Source organism: Phodopus roborovskii, unplaced genomic scaffold (assembly GCF_943737965.1).
Source record: "Phodopus roborovskii unplaced genomic scaffold, PHOROB, whole genome shotgun sequence".
Taxonomy (NCBI): domain Eukaryota; kingdom Metazoa; phylum Chordata; class Mammalia; order Rodentia; family Cricetidae; genus Phodopus; species Phodopus roborovskii.
The window spans coordinates 4,463,334-4,480,496 of NW_026126603.1; the positions used below are offsets into that span (position 1 = coordinate 4,463,334).

Sequence of the window (17,163 nt, forward strand, 5' to 3'; positions counted from 1 at the left end):
ACCAATGACAACTTTTGCTGGAGAGGATGTGGCGAAAGGGGAACACTCCTACACTTCTGGTAGGAGTGCAAACTTGTACAGCCATTTTGGAGATTAGTATGGCAGTTCCTCAGGAAAATGGGAATCAATCTACCACAGAACCCGGCAATCTCCCTCTTAGGCATATACCCAAATGATCCACATCCATGCAACAAAGACATGTGCTCAACTATGTTTGTGGCAGCATTATTTGTAATAGCAAGAACCTGGAAGAAACTTAGATGCCCCTCAATTGAAGAATGGATAAAGAAGATGTGGCACACTTACACAATGGAATACTACTCTGCAGAAACAACAACAGCAAACATTGGAATCTTGAAATTCCAAGGCAAATGGATGGAACTGGAAGAAACCATACTGAGTGAGGTAACCCAGTCACAAAAAGAGGAACATATCTTATATATCTCATACCTTTCCCCACAAGGCTTAGGGATTATCACAGAAAATGGGGAAGACTTTATGAGTTACAGGAAGTAGATGTCTGTAGCAAAAGTGACTTTGCAGGGTCCATGTATAATGAATGCAGTGTCTCTGGCTGAACATAAGATCTGAACATTGTTTAGTCAGTCAAATTGACAGAATGAATAGGGATGGACTCATGATGTACCATTCTCATCTGAGAAACTACTGACAATTTACAGCTTTTGGGGAAGGCAGAAGGCAGAAGGCAGAAGGCAGAAGGATGTGGTCACTGAGACGTTAACCATGTTCCAGTAGGTGGTACTATATCCAGACATCATTGTAAATATTTATAGCATCAAGTTAAAGAATTTCTGTAATAAGTAATTTATGTAAAATTATAAGGATTCAACAACATCAACCTCTACTGTAATGAATGAATGATCTGTCTTAATAGTGCTTAGACATTTTGTAGAAGCAAATTTTATCAATCAAAAAGGAAATGGAAGTATTTTCTAGCAAATAAACCACATGATTGTTATCAATATGATTTGTCATCATGATTAATATGATTCATCCTCATGCACATGTTCAAACTTTGGAAATTGAAATACCCAAGCAAAGTCTATCTATTCTTTCCCTGAAATTAATGGAATTTTGCACATAAAGTTTATGTTTTCAAACTCTGCTGCAGTTTTGTACACTAAAATAGTCAATTCATTTTGTCAGTGTTGGTTTGTAAGTTTTCTCTGCACTATAAAACAAAACACACACATCTCCTTGATATAAAATTTGAAGAGTGGCTTCAAGCTCATGTTTATGAAACATCCTCATCTTTAGTTTCAACTTCTTAACACTGTACACTGGAAATACTCTCTGGTCTCTTTTCACTAAATTAATGATTGAATTGTATACAGGAATGGAAGGGATCACAGAGAAAGAGACATAAACTGATGCAATTGAATTATTTTCTTCTAGAGAGTTACATTCACTATAGAATTCATTTACAGAAAAATATGTTTCTAAAATGTCATTTTATGGTATAGGAATTTGTATATATTGATAGAGATAAGACCATATAGTCACCGGGGTCACTACTAAGCATATGCATACCACACTTGACTTATGTTATAAATCTCCATGGAACTTATAATATATAGGTACACCTATTCTGTAGATTGAACCTAGCAAACTTTGAAATAATGTGAAATCTAAAGAAAAACACAACATAAAGAAAATATATAGTGACATTAAAACAGACTATAAAAATTTTATGCTAGTAATTTGAGAAGAAATATTTATATAACTTATCCTGCAATTGACCATGCTAGAATAACTATAAACACAAGGAAAACCAAATAAACACACACACACACACACACACACACACACACACACACACACACACACACGTTCGTAAAATGCATTCTTTCCTTCTCATCAAATTACTCCACAGTATACTAGTTTATTTCCCTCTTTATCTAGATACACTAGATCAAAAAAGTAATTTGCTTATGAGTAGTAGCAAATCACCTACATTTAACTATTATCAAAATATTTGAATTTCTCAAAAGGACAATATGAATATTTGATAAGGAGAAATTTGCCTCCTCATTCCATCCTAGCATGTAATTCTGGTTGTTTTCAAAGGACTAAATATCAAAGTTATCCTCAGAAAACTTTCATTGCAATCTAGATTTTAAAAATATTTTCAGTCAGATTGTATGAACCTGCAATGTGATTCATTGGTTTGAAGGAAAAATTCAGGTTGTGGGCAAACAAAAAGTATATATTTAAACTACCACAGAAACAGAATAATGGATTCAGTCAGAGAAAGCCAGAGGAGATACAAATGTCATGGGTTTTCAAGAAACTGTGAAACAAGAATAAGCAGAAATTGAACTTGATCTGGGATAAATTTAGTAAGATATACTATTGGGTTTTGAACAGGGACTTTGCTTTATTGAGATGAGGACTGTTAAGAATGATTTTGCAAGAAAGGTCAGTATGAATTAACTTTTCTCCATGATGAGTGCCTGCACCAACACATATAGGTAGAAATGTTCAGTTTTAATTAGATAGGATGATATGGGGCTCAGTGGGCAGGTGTGAGAGACTAGGTTTAGAAAACTTCAGCATCAGAGAGCAGATAAAGCAAGGGAGGTCATCTGCCTAGACCCAAGCAGGAAAACAGCAGCACCCTGTATCACTCAGAGGAAGAAATTGCTAGGGGGAAGCAGAAGGCACAACAGTTTAAACTACCAGGAGGAGAATGTCTATGGGGAGGATGTGAGACGGTTGCTAAGGAAAAGGATTCTGCTGAGAGGGCAGATATACAAAGGATAATGGCTGTTTATTCTGAGTCACTGGCAAGATTTACCAATACATTTTTCATCATAAAACTCTTAAGACTTTGAAAGATTAAATAACAGAAATCAACCACAACTGAGATGAAGAGCATTAATAATAACAGTAATATAGTGCCAATGGTATTTTTTTATTTCAATTAATAATACTGGCCATACCTTTCTACATCCTGTATACAAAACTTACTCTTAGATCTTCATGAAATAGTTGGAAAAATGTATAAGCAAGTAATAAGGGTAATAAATATGAAACATCAGATATATATATATATATATATATATAATATGCTAAGTGAAAATAACCACTGGCATCTTTACAAGTTAACAGGAAAGGGATATAGTTTTATAAATATAATTTGGACAAAGGATGAAATTAAATTAAAGTTGATAGCTTTGGAAAATAGTAAAATGTTATCATAAATGTCACAGGTGGCAGAATAATGTATGATCTTAGAGTCACCACAAGTCATAGTTTAACCATTATTTTTTTCATTTAAACAAACAGAATAGGAAGAGAAGCTACCTGTGATCTATACAAGATGGCAGTGTAAACAATGAAGATGAAGTTCAAATAATTTAATGACATTAGTAGGAGAGATAAACCCATAGAAATTATTTATAATGAACACTAAAAATAAAATACATTAATAAAAGCTATATGAATGAAACTATAGAACTATATTAGGAAAAGTAAAATTAGTAAAAGCATAAGATGCCATCGAGGTGGGAAGTCAAATGTCTTAAAAGTTTATGATTTGCATGTATATGTAAAGGGAAATTTTTTTTGCAGTCACCAGAAATAAGTAGGAAATAGGAAATCAAGGCCATAAAATTAAAATGGACTTTGCCTCTAAACTCAAAACATATTAAGATGTCCACTAATGTGTTTATCAAATATTTACTATGACAGTTATATTACATAATATAGTGCTATGGGCAAGGCTCACTAAGTTAGTAGGACAGCAGGAGGATAAGTGTTTGCACCACTAAAAACCATGGAAAAGCTTGACATGATAGCCAATGCCTGTAACTTAACACAATAGGGAAGGTGGAGGGAGGCTGATCAGAGGAGCTCACCAACAACCTAATGTAGCTTGAATAGCAAGCTCTGGTTTCAGTGACAGAAATCACCTTAAAGATTAATATGGAGGAAATAGAGGAAGATTATAAAGTTAATCTCTGTCCTCCATAATTTAAAATATTTCAAAGCACATATATGGGGCTGCATGGCATTGATGATGAGATCCTCTTTTTGTCTTTGTTTTCCAAGACATTTATTGTGTAGGTCTAGCTTCCTGGAATTCACTCTGTAGACCAGGCTGGCCTCAAACTCACTAGGATCCATGCTGAGGCCACCTTTACTCAGCACAGTGGCTAAGCAATGCCAAGGAACTATTGGCAAAAGATGACAGCTAGATGAATGTTTACCTCCCACCCCATGGACAATACAGGTTGTATACGAACTCTCAGGGACAGCACATGCCCACCAAGGACTAGTATAATGGCTGAAGATCCCACCAAGGAATTCTCATGGCTAAGCACTTTGAGATCAGATGCAAGGACAATCACTCACTGGGATGCCATCATCTTATCACCTGCCTGATGGAGTCAACAAAAGCCCTGTGATTAGAAGTACAAATCACCATTTAATCAAAGATATAATGAGGAACCAAGAACCAGGTCCTGGTTTCCTTGATATATATGCAATACCCACAGTAAGCGATCACCCACTGGAACATTGTGTGGGGGGGTAAATATAGGAGAACACAAAGTTCTGAAAGTTTTCATAAGTATGTATGTGTATAAGCATTTGTATAGCAATAATAATGAAAGTAAAGATGTTATTGATTTCAGAGTGGAGTGTAGGTGAGGTTTGAAGGAGAATAAGAAAGAGAAAGTAATGTAATTCTATTTTAATCAAAATTATATATATGTATATATATATAGTATCTATCATAGACATATAAATATTGGTGTTCATATATAACCTATAAATTAGATTAAGTTTAATCTTAACCATTTTAAATTAAAAAATAGAGATAAAGTATAAAGAGTTGACAATTTCTCTAAAATGAAAGGAATAAACTAGAGAACATGAGCCTGATTTTAGCTGGCAAGCCTACAAATTCTGTAAAAAAATAAAAAAGCAATATTTTGTGTTTTTTTTACATTGATATGAAATAAATTAACAATTTCAATTTATAAACTAGAAAAAGTATTGTTAAGATATTAGCATATTTCCTTCCATAATTGTTTAAAAATAATTACATAAAATAAGGTGAAGAATTTAATTAGTTAATAAATTAGTTAATAGCCTATACTTTATTTAATGACATCTTTACAGACTATGGATAGAATTCAACATAAAACTGGTCAAGATATATGGATCTGTGATAGTGTTTGCCTGGCTTGTATGAGGCTCCAGGTTGATTCTACAGTACTACACATACCCACAGTTACATCTTAAAACACATCTCAGATAAGTAAGGAAATACAAACTTGATGCCAAGGAGGTTGTGAGGGTCACAGAGACAGAAATTTTGCTTACCACAGCCAGAGTAAATACTGAAATTACAGACCCTTCTTTTCCTTCTGCTGATGGGATTTAGAGTGATTTTAACTGTAATCTCATCTTCTTCATTTTTTTGCTTTAATCATTTATGTGCATTCTTTTCATAATAAAATTTTATTATATATTTCATATTGGTATTATAAAGTATATATCCAGGAACAAATGTCCCAAAATCACTAATCACAAAATGAGCCATCTTTACTGCACTAAACAAGTGATGGCTCAGACTTGCTGCTTGTGAGGTTCCTGGAGCTAAACCATAACATAAAATTCAGAGAGCAACACTATGAAAATCCCTCAGTGCTAATTCAAAAGATTGTTATCTTTGATTTTTAACTGAGAAGATGCCATGCCCAGGTCAGTTAGAGAGAGTTCCCAGGAGATTTAAACTCTGTCGTGGCTATAAGACTTTGTGTATGTACACTCTCAAATTTAATAAAAAACAGTTCAGACTGGGTCCAAATGTCACACTAACTGTGAGACAAACAAGAATGTTTTTGGATGTCAGCTTCAGGCAAGGACAGATACCGTTGATGAATGATATGAAAGCTGCTGTGCCACTCGTTATGACCCTGCCAGGAGCACTTAAACTCGGTCAGGGTTGGCTACAAAGACTATGGTTTTCTTCATTTACACTATAAGAGGACAGATTCTGCAAACAAGCAAACAGTGAACACATGTGACCCTGAAAGCATATCCAGCCTAACTTGAAAAATATGCCAAACTCAGATTCATGAAAGTCAGTAATACATTTGACTGTCAAGAATTTTTCATCTTTAGAAGCAGATTTTGCTGTGGGAGAACCCTTCTGTATGCTGCTCTCATTGATTGATACAAAAAGCTGCTTTGGTTATAGCAAAGAAGAATATAGCTAGATGGGAAAGCCAAACTGAAAACAGGGAGAGAGAAGGCAGAGTCAGGAGAGAAGTAAGCCAGCTACACAAAGAGCAAGATGCCAGCAGAATGTAAAAGCCATGGCTATGTGGAAATACATAGATAACAGTATTAGGTTAACTAAAATGTAAGAGCTAGTTACTAATAAGCCTGAACTAATCTTTCAAAAGAAAACTGTTAAACTGGAAGAAACTATGGGTCTCTGAGACCCAACTTCTCAAATTAGTTTCATCTTTTCCTTTTATTATGATTATTACACACATACATGCATGTGTATAATCATAGACACAGGGATCTGAAACTTGGCTCCTTGTAGTATCTTTGATTACCTGGTGGTTTGTCCTATGAGATGACTTGTAAGCACAGAGAGCCATGTCTGGCCCTTTAGATAATGTCATGGCATCTTAGTGGTGCCTATCTTCACATCTGATCTCAAACTGCTTATCCATGGTAGTTCTTTGGTCTTCCTCATATACTTACACCAGAAATGGTGGGATCTTCAGTGGTTCCACTAGTCCTCAGGGGGTATGTGATGTCCCTGAGAGTTCTTACACAGCCCGTGTTGTCCATGGGGTGGGAGGGGAAACAATCATCTAGCTGTCATCTTCTGCCAGCCGGTCTCCTGCATGGCTTAGCTACTGTGCTGAATAAAGATGGCATTCAAATACTCCCATTTCAGACCTTTAGTTTCCCTGTGCTCACTCCCTTCATCAATTATACTCAAGTGACTGTCAAGATGCTCCTGCAGAGATATGGCAACACAGAACTAAGAACTACTGTGCTGTGCTGTCAGAGGGTATGTATACCTTAAGAACAGAGGTAAAAAGATTAAAATTGTCATATAAAGAATTTTTAATAAAGCCTGTGTTAGGCACTGAGGACTATGCTTGTGACTTCACCACATTGGGATCTGAGAAGCAAGTTCTGCTTTTCTCAATAAAATCCGATAAAAATTTAACTATAATTATTCATTCAAATGTCAATGGCTGCTTAATTGCTTTTGCTAATGTAGCATGGCCAAGTTGCAGAGACAACATTTGTCTAGAAAAGACAAAAATATTTATACTGGCCCTTGTGGAGTTTCCACAAAATATAAATGTATATGACACATGTGATATGCACAAAAATATTTATAATTGAGCTAAGGCTGTTTATTGAATTATATTTTAAAGTGTATATGACTGTCTGATTATGTCTGTGTATCTGTTTGTCTATCTGCCATTTCTTTGTGGAGCTGAATACATAGCTGTGTTTTACAGGTCTCATAGAGGATACAATGTCATTATCTTTTTACTTTTCATTAAAAGAATAGTGATGCGATATAAAAGGCCATCATATTAAGTGGCCCAGATAACTTATTTTGAAAAAAAAGTCGTGACCTTTCCCTTAATAATTCCATAAGCATCATGATAAAATGTTTTATAACTGCTCACAAGTACTGAAGAATGGCATCAGTGATGCTTCAGTCTTCAGAGAAAGTCAGGAAGAATCCATCTGCCACTGGGCTTGGGAAAGAAGACTTTCAGAGCCCAGTTATATCTGGGAGATTTTACTTTGATTAAAAAAATGTTTTAAGAATTCCTTATAAAGTTCATTTAAATAGCATGTGTGTTCATGTGTGTGGAAGTTAGGGATTACTTGTGCATCTTTATCGACCACTTCCCAGCTTATCTCCTAAGAAACTCCTCACTTAACCCAGAGGTCAGTGACTGTGCTAGGCTTTTTGTCCAACCATTTCCAGTCATCTTCAAGCCTCCATTCTCCTATCTCTGAGACAATGAACACACATCCACCCAGTCAGCTTTCTCTGTGTATGCTGGGGATCCAAACCTAAGCCCTCAGCTTTACATGGAAGCATACTACTGACTAAGTCATCTCTACAACACTTAATTTAATTTCAATGTTCTATATAAATGTGATATGCAAATAGACTTATATTATAAAAGTATAGTAAAATAGATTTCTTCACTTAAGCTATTTTCTCAGTTGGACATACCTTCAAGTAGGTTTCTCAAGGAAGATTTACATATGACTTTTCATAAGATCCTACATATTTAAGCATGTTATCCCCATAAACTTCATTCATAAAAACTTTGTAACTTGTTTCTAAATAATAATGAGGATCATATCTTTCTTCTCTCAGAAAATATCAAATACTGTTGCACTGGGGCTTGACAATAGATCTTGTAGAGCAGTTTTGGGGCAGCCTGCTTTAGCATTTACAGTAACCAGAAACACTGTAGAATCAGGAACCCATGTGTGCTGATTGCAAGATTTCACACATGCTGTGTTCCCTCAGAATATTGAAAATCTTTTAGCTGCTTCCAGCTCTTGACCTGCACATCCAGCATCATTGTTATCTTCCTCTTTTACTGCCTATACCTTTAATTAGCATTCAGGAAGAATGTCTCACAATTGTCCTCCATATGATTTAAAGGACACTCGGGGCCTTGTCTTTTCTGTTGGCATAGAGGGCTTTATTTGGATTTTGAATGTTCTGTGCCATTAATCATTTCCTTATCCTTTATTATTCCTATGGTCTTTTCTTGGGGACTGATGATGCTCCTAGTGACTCTGTCTCCCTATACAACACAGATGGATGACTCCCTTTCTGTGGTTGCTCTCTTGTTTCCCTTTTGAATCTTTTGTAATGCTTCTTTTTATCTTTTCCTTTACAACATTTTAAAGGTTGATATTTGAATTTTTAACAAGTTCTAACAAAAAATGATTTATATAAAAATTGTACTGGTACTAGCAAAAGTTTTTCAGAGCAGGCAAATCTTTGCTATCCCCAGGCAGTTTTCAAAATATATCAGGTTTTATACAGTTCACTTTCCTAAGATTGAAATACATGGTTTTATGTTTCTTTGTTTGTTTGTTTTGTTTTGTTTTGTTTTTTATGAACAAGATCAATCCTTGGCCCTAGGTCCAGTGCCCATCTTGGGACTCCATCCAAATTTTCCAACAGTCTTCTACATGTGTTAGTGAGCATTTACTGTAGACGTATTAGAAAACAGCAAAGATACAAAAAAAATAGGGAACCAGGAAATGAGGGCACACTACAAGACGACAGAAATTATGGTGGCTTGTAGCGATAAATTTGGCAGCTTAGAGCGTTTCCTTATTCCATCCTGACTGTACATGTAGCTGGTTCTTCATAGTCTGTGAAGATTTCTGGCTGCACCACAGTTTCCCATGGTCTGAGTACCATTCTGTGATCTTATTTCTGTGGCCTGGTTTTCCTCATCCAGCAACCCTAAACACCCATCTCTCTGTCTTCCTTTCAGTTGTTGTTTTTCTAGACCCACACCAGTCTCTTTAAATCCAAGACACTTTTTAAATTTTTCATAAGTTTCAGTTTATTCTAACACTCCTAATTTTCTGATAAACAATAGTGGTGTATTTATTCTACTCTAACCACCCTTCTGAGAGCTATCTCTGGCATAGGTCAACTTGGAATCTCTGGGGACTGCAGAGTCTACTAAATGGCACAGCATCATTAGTCCTAGGTGTATGGCTGTTGGCATGAAACAGGAACTCAAGCACAGAACAGTCTACTCTCTATTGTATGCTTCAGCAGTTATAGAATTACAAAACTATGGAAACACTGACGATTATCTGAGATTGTGGACTTCAGATGTGTTTTGTATGATACAGTATTCTGATATTAAATCATTACAGGTTTGTTTAAAATGCAGAGAATCAGATTATGTAATTAGTCATGGTTCAGAGATGCTCTTACCAACCAATGAACTCACAGATCTTCCTGTGTTGTTACAGAAATTGTTTTGATTTCATTGTAAGAAATACTATCCATTAACTTATTTTATTGAATGTCTTACATGGTTTTTGGGTCAACAAGTGTTGAAAATTTTGCTTAGTAACATAGTCCATACACAAGGCTACTCTTTTTTTTAATTCAAGTAGGTAAAGACATGAATAAGAGCTTGTAGGATTGGTTCACTACAAAGCTTTACACAAGAAATGCAAATCAAGATACAAAAATGTATCATATATGCAATTTATATGTGTGTAGCATTGTATTCCTGTATTTGAATACAATTCATGTGCAGATGAGCTTTCTTCAGTGACCTTATATTTTTCGTTAGAGGCAAAATCTCTTGCAGAACCTGGAACTTCACCAGGTAGCGAGCCAGGCTGGTCCTCAAGCTCCAGTGCTCCTTGGTCTCTGCCTCTCTAGTGCAGGAATTCCCAGTCTGTTACCTGCTTTTCCACTAGGGCCACCGGGGAGTCCAAGCAGGTCTTATGCTTCACAGAAAGAACTCAAACTATCTCCAGAGCTCCACAATTTAAAATTGTATATTATCCATATTGGCAAAGTAAAAAGGCGGTTGAGGTCAACTTTAACATCATTAGCAGATATGAAAGGTAATGGACTAATTACTCAATGTAACCATTTCTCAATTTGAGTTCTCCAAACAACATAACATATTAGATATCTATGATATATAACTTTAGATAAAACACAGAAAAGAAATGTGAGAGATGATTAATTTCTCTTACCTACACAAGTCTTCTTTTATGTGAAGCGAAATCAATTCTTTAGGAATATGAAAAGAAAGAATGCTCTCTGACATTTGCTCGCGGATCTGCATCCACTTATTGTCAGATGTGGGGAATCTATATAACTTGCACACAGGATTCTTTAACACTGGGCAAGAAGAAAGAAAGGTGGGAATTAAATTAAAAGCAAATGCATGTCAAGAAAAGCTCACAAAGAAAACCACCAACCAGGGCAACATTTTGCTTATTCATTTAATACACAAAACCCTGCTTATCCGAATCAGTTATTGAACTTGAATTTTTAAGAATTGTGTTTTTTACATCAGATTTTGGTGTTAGCTTATGGAAATCATAGTTTTTCTTAAATTTCATAAACATACCTGAAAATTCAATTAATAAATGCTACAATGGTACTGCTTCACTACCTATTCATTTCAAATGATTTTTAAACATACACATCTATAAATATAGATGAAAATACAAGTATATATACATAAAATACACTTGGAGTACATGTATAAGCCTTCTCTGATTGCTCTTAGCTTTATGTATTTAGGTAAAAGACAATATACATGTTATTTTGTAAATACTTGAAATTCTTTTCAAAGGACCTACTAGTTAAACTTTTTATATAGCAGAAAAGTTTATTTCTTTGTTTTAAGATATATAAAAATATTGTACATATCTTCAAGTGTCAATATGTCAATAGCACTCTTTCTTGAACCCATATGTTATCAGAAGCAGATCTTTGACATTGGAAAGACATACTACTTAGTGTAGGTGGCCAGTATTTAAAGAGTAACTATGTCACACAACCAAGAACTCAGTAGCAGAGGGAAGGGTCATACATTAACAATGTATGTGATACTTTTTCATGAATCCCAAACTCACAACACATTTCCAAATCATACATTTGAGGACAGAATGCTCTTCCAGTTGCTACTGGGCAATGACAACATTTTAACACTCATACACCAACGCTTAAAGGGCAGTACAACTTTAGTATGTAGAGTGAGTCAGCTCCAGTTTACCAATAGTACCAATTAAAACTAGTAGTTAATGTTGAAGTGAATCTATCAGATTTTACACAATTCTTAGCATAGCACATAGATTAGGTCCTCTCAGCATAACACTGAAAAGGTCTTTCAAATCTTTAACATTCTATGAGAATACCAAATCTCATTTGCTACTTGAGTAAAGATGAAATTTATTTCCTGAACTTTGAAATGAGAATATGTATACCCATCCATCTATAACCATCTCAAAGCCTCTGAACATTGTCCTTATGAATATGTATATATCTTACCAGAAATCTTGACTCTAAATGCCATTTTTTATTTTGTATGTATGTCCATGTGTTTGTATGCATACATATATATGTATGTGTATATATATACATATATATATATGACATGTACATGTATTATATGTTCATATGTTCACCTGTGCATGTGCTTTCAGAGGACAGAGGGGGACATCAGGTATCCTGTTTTTATCACTGACTATCTAAGTTGGAGACAGTGTCCCTTATTGAAACTGAAGCTAAGCTTAGAAGGCATAAGTCTCCAGCCATCCTCTTATATCTTCTCCTGCCTCCCAGCACTAGATTTTCCCATGCAGAAACATGGCTACATCTGGCCTTGTATGTGGATGCTGGGATCTGACTCAGTTCCCCATGCTAACGCAGTGAGAGCTCTCATCCATAAACACAGTTCTGAATTCTCCAAATGTCTCTTTCTCAAATTAGCAAACTCAAGTCTTCTAAAAGACTTCTGTATCCATGCCATGAATGGAAGACTCATCCTCTACAAACCTGACAAAGACACAAAGCAGCAGCAGCTTTCAGGATAATGAGAGAAAACAACTTAACATCTAGAAATAATGTATGCTCAAAGAGACCATCTTTTTAATATTTTCATGACTACTTTAAATTTTATCAATGTGATTATACCACAACACTATATTTTTACTATATTTTCCACCTGAAGGAAGAATAAGGAAAAGCTTATAGCCAGAAACTACATAATCTCATTCATTATTAAAGTGTTAAAATTTTTATTACCACTCCTATTAACATTTCTCTAAGAGTTAGAAAAGAAAAGACAGGAAAAGAAGTGAGAAAGGATGAGGAGAGGGGAGGGGAGGAGAGGAGAGGAGAGAAAAGGAGAGGAGAAAAAAAATATAATAGATTCAAGAAAATGCCACTCTGGTTAAATTGTATTTGGTAAGACCTTATAAATTTGCATACACATACTGAGTTTAAAAAGGTAATGCTTCTTTGTGGTGAAAACAAACCTTAAAATCTGAAATGTAAAGTACTAATGTGTGAAAATATTAATCCCTTAGTTATTATGTAACCTCTTCATTGATGTGCCTTAAACTCCCCTTCTCAGAGTTACAAAGCATCATTCTCTCCCAAACAATTACAAAGGCTCCTTGGATATTTCTTGCCCTTTAAAGATCAGTAATTATTTTTTTCATAAAATTTATATTTTGAGTTATGTCAGAAAATATAAAGCTTTCCACTGTCTCTGTTGAGCTCCAAGCAAGTCCTTCACCTTTTGATTTCTTGTTTGATTTTTATTTCAATGCTTTTCAAGTTTTCTAAATATAAACTTGTGTTGAAATTTTTTAAAGCTGAAAACAAGGACAGTTTGATTAATGAACAGTAGAGAGACACTTCTCTGACCACTTTACATATATCATCCATAGATTCCACAGAGCTTCTGCTGGTGTAGGAGGCAACTTGGAACAACTACGAAGTGCACAAACATACACACACACACACACACACACACACTCACACACACATCCACACATACATTTACACACAAACTCATGTGTAAATATACACAAACATAAATACATGAATACACATGTATACATGCATACAAATGTACACATTAATACAACCACAAGCACATGCATATAAATATACACAAACACATACACACACCATACACAAAACATATGCACACACATATCTACACACAACATAAACACACAAGTGCACATAATACACACTAACACACACACCAATACATATACACACAAACCCACAACACAAACGCATACATACACACAAGCATTTACAATACATATAAAACACACACACATACAACATACACATTCACAGAAACAAACACAAATACCCACACACATAGACATACACATAAACACACTCACAGCACACACAATTCTTAACTTAATCATGAAAGAAAACCATTCCAAGAATGTCTCCTATGTAATTTTTGTAGTATGGGTGCTGATATGTGAGACTCAGGTTTCCCAATGCAATACCAAACTGTATATATTTGTCATTCTCAGAACACAGATGTGATGTGCCATGTCATGTATATGAAATGACTCTCAAAGCCTTGTGTGTTACAGGCTCACTTGTCAGACTTAGCTCTGTGGAAAGGGGGCAGGATCATGGGTAGAATCGCTCTGGAAACTACCAGAACTCACTCCTCCCTCAAGTTCTCAGCTTTCTGACTACAATGAGTTGACCTATATCACACATTCCTCTATCACACATTCCTCAAGATAATGTTCTGTCTTGCCACAGGCCCAACAGCATTGAAGCCAATTGACCATGCCAAAATCAACCTTCCAGTTAAATTGTTCGGATATTTTGTCACAGTGATGGAAATGTGTCATGGGATCCTCTTTGCAAGTCAATTTAATCCAACAGCTTTCCTTTATGAATGGGTCTCAGAGAAGGATACCAATTTATTCTATACCATAAAATACCATAGACTGGTGCATGATATTTAAACATGATAACATTCTGGACAATTGAAAAAAAAATACAGGTAAGATGATCTCAACTCAACTCAAATTTTTACTGTGCCTATAATGGCAGTGGTTCATGTCCTCACATAAAAGGGAGCCGTGTGACTTGTGCATCAAACATTCAGCAATGAACCTAAATCCTGAGTGTGTCTGCCAACTCTTCCTCCAGACATTCTACACACATACTCCAGTTGTGTAAGTGCACATGTGACTAGGATCTTGAATGCTGAATCTCCACTATGCCTCTTGTTTATGCGTTTCTGACTGTGCAATTTGTTTATTTCTATGTATATCTGTATATGTGCTTGCCTGTGTGTTGCATTTGTTTATATTGCAGAGTATTTAACTATGTAATTAATTCATAAAAGATAGTGGGACAAGCCTAAGCTAAGGTCAATCATTCATAATTAATAATAAGTCTCCATGTCTTTTTGGGAAGCTGGTTGGTGGCCAAAAGAAAACTCCAAGTACATTTGCACTTAAACACATCATGTGGATGCAGGCACCTGTGGAGGCTGAAAAAGTATTGGATATCCTGAAACTGGAGTTATGAGCAGTTGTGAGATACCTGATGTGGGTGCTGGGAAGCAAACCCACTTCCTCTACAAGAACAAACAGCAAGTGCTCTTAATTACTGAGCCATCTCTCCAGTCCTGCATGACTCATTTTTAAAGATTTCTATGTGTATCCCCATTTCCATATTTATTATACTTTTTCCAAATCAATGGTTAAAAATACCATATGACAAATTCTACAGAGAGAAAAGCTCTTGAGATGTTTTTGCATTGTGCCAGGGTTTTATGATAACTTAATGAGTTTTGTTCTAAACTGGTCCAGATTTTAAATGATACATTATCCTCTTGAGGTCCAGCCCCAGGCAAGTACAAGAGCAGAGAGTAAATGGAAGATTTCTGTCGTTTTAGTATCTCTATTCAAATGTTGGTGTCATCTCTCCCAGACTCTGTAACAGGAATGTGCTAAAAGGTGGCATGCCACCTGCTTTCCACAGGATTCATCAATTATAAAAGGCAAGCTTTGACAATTCTGAATATTTCAAAGATGACAAGGAAATGTGCAACAAAACCAAGACAGATAACATGTAAAAAGCCCTCTGTTCCAGCAACCTGGGGAAAAAAAGACAAATCAGAATCACCAGGGATGCTTTCCTCCAGTCTGTTTCTGCAAATCAAGAAGTATGAGGGGTAATCAGTGGGCTAACTAGGGTTGGGTCATGTGACCTGGGATCCAAAGGACCAGCAGAATGTGCTATTACTTATTCTATTACATTGTCTTCATATACTTCTCCAGAGGAAGTACATCTGTGCTCATCTTGATACCCCACATGGCTGTCAGGAGGAAGTAAAAATGACTGACTTAAGCAGGAACTCATGTCATTGACTACAGATCTTCCACAATAATCACTTTAATATAAAATAGGGCCTTGGAGGGAATCCATTCTTTCTATACTTTAAATTATACAGTTGTTTAATTTTACAGCTGGATTGTACAAATTCTGCCTATTCTCGAAATGCTGCACTATGTTAATAAGAGTGTGTCCTTGTAATTCAGTTAGATCCTGATGAATGTCCATGGTATTCAAAATCATTTTAGATTTACACATACCTGAAATGGTACTCAGCTCTTATTAAGACTGGATGTGAGAACTGAACAATCTAAACAGAAATAATAGAAAAGCTGACAAGACAAGGAAGTAACAAGACAAGTGAGCTTAGAAAGCAGAAGCAGAAAAATGGGAGAGAGACAGCTCTGTGAAAGGCAACACCTGCGATACAAATTGTTCACAGATTAAGCTCCCAGGGCTGGAGCTGGAGCTGTGATTAAGAGTGATTACCATTCTTCCAGAGGGCCTGAGTTCAGTCTCCTGGTCCCATGTTAGATGGCTCACAGCTGCCTGCAATTCCAACTTTAGAGACCTGCATCAAGTGTACTCACCCAAGCACAGACACATGAATATGAACATAATTTTACACTCAGTGGTAAAAATAAGCTCCCAAGAAATTTGCAGTGACATTTTCTTAGACCTGTTATGAAATCTAAATTATGTTTCCATCACTCAATCACAAACAAGAATGCTACATAGAAATAGGTTCTAAGCTAAATTAGACAACATTGCTTCTCTCATCCAACCAGATCCATGGGCTCTTCGTCTTCCAATAGTTGATTTAAGGCCACAAAACTATAACGGATGTCCTGATAAAGAATAAACAAAATACATGACTCCAGTGATGACACTTGGTGAATTCAGTCTATAGAACTAGGATTTAGACCTTGGGTAGTCAGAGAAGGAGAAGCAGTATGCTTCAGCTCTATCCATTCTGTAATGGTCAGGGCAGGATGCTACTGGAAAAATTCAAAGGCAGTTCACATTTCATGCAGAGGAAACTAATTATTAGTATGCCTCTACCCAAAGCATTTGATTTCTACCAGCCTCAGTTAGACTTCCTATAACATCTACTGAGCTAACACTTGAGAAGCCTTTCTCAGTCTTTACTGTTTTCATCCAACAGACATCTCATGTTTATACAACTTGCTGATGGAGTTGTCCTTCTGTAA

General features: G+C 35.8%; 1 protein-coding gene across 3 annotated transcripts in view; it reads right to left on the reverse strand.

The window, feature by feature from the left end:
• Positions 1–17,163, reverse strand: part of Inpp4b (inositol polyphosphate-4-phosphatase type II B) — a 330,540-nt gene that overhangs the window by 159,533 nt on the left and 153,844 nt on the right. For all 3 annotated transcript variants that reach the window (XM_051205838.1, XM_051205837.1, XM_051205839.1), the window contains one exon: positions 10,795–10,942. In XM_051205838.1, coding sequence (XP_051061795.1) covers positions 10,795–10,942 — 148 coding nt within the window. The remainder of the gene's footprint in view (positions 1–10,794; positions 10,943–17,163) is intronic.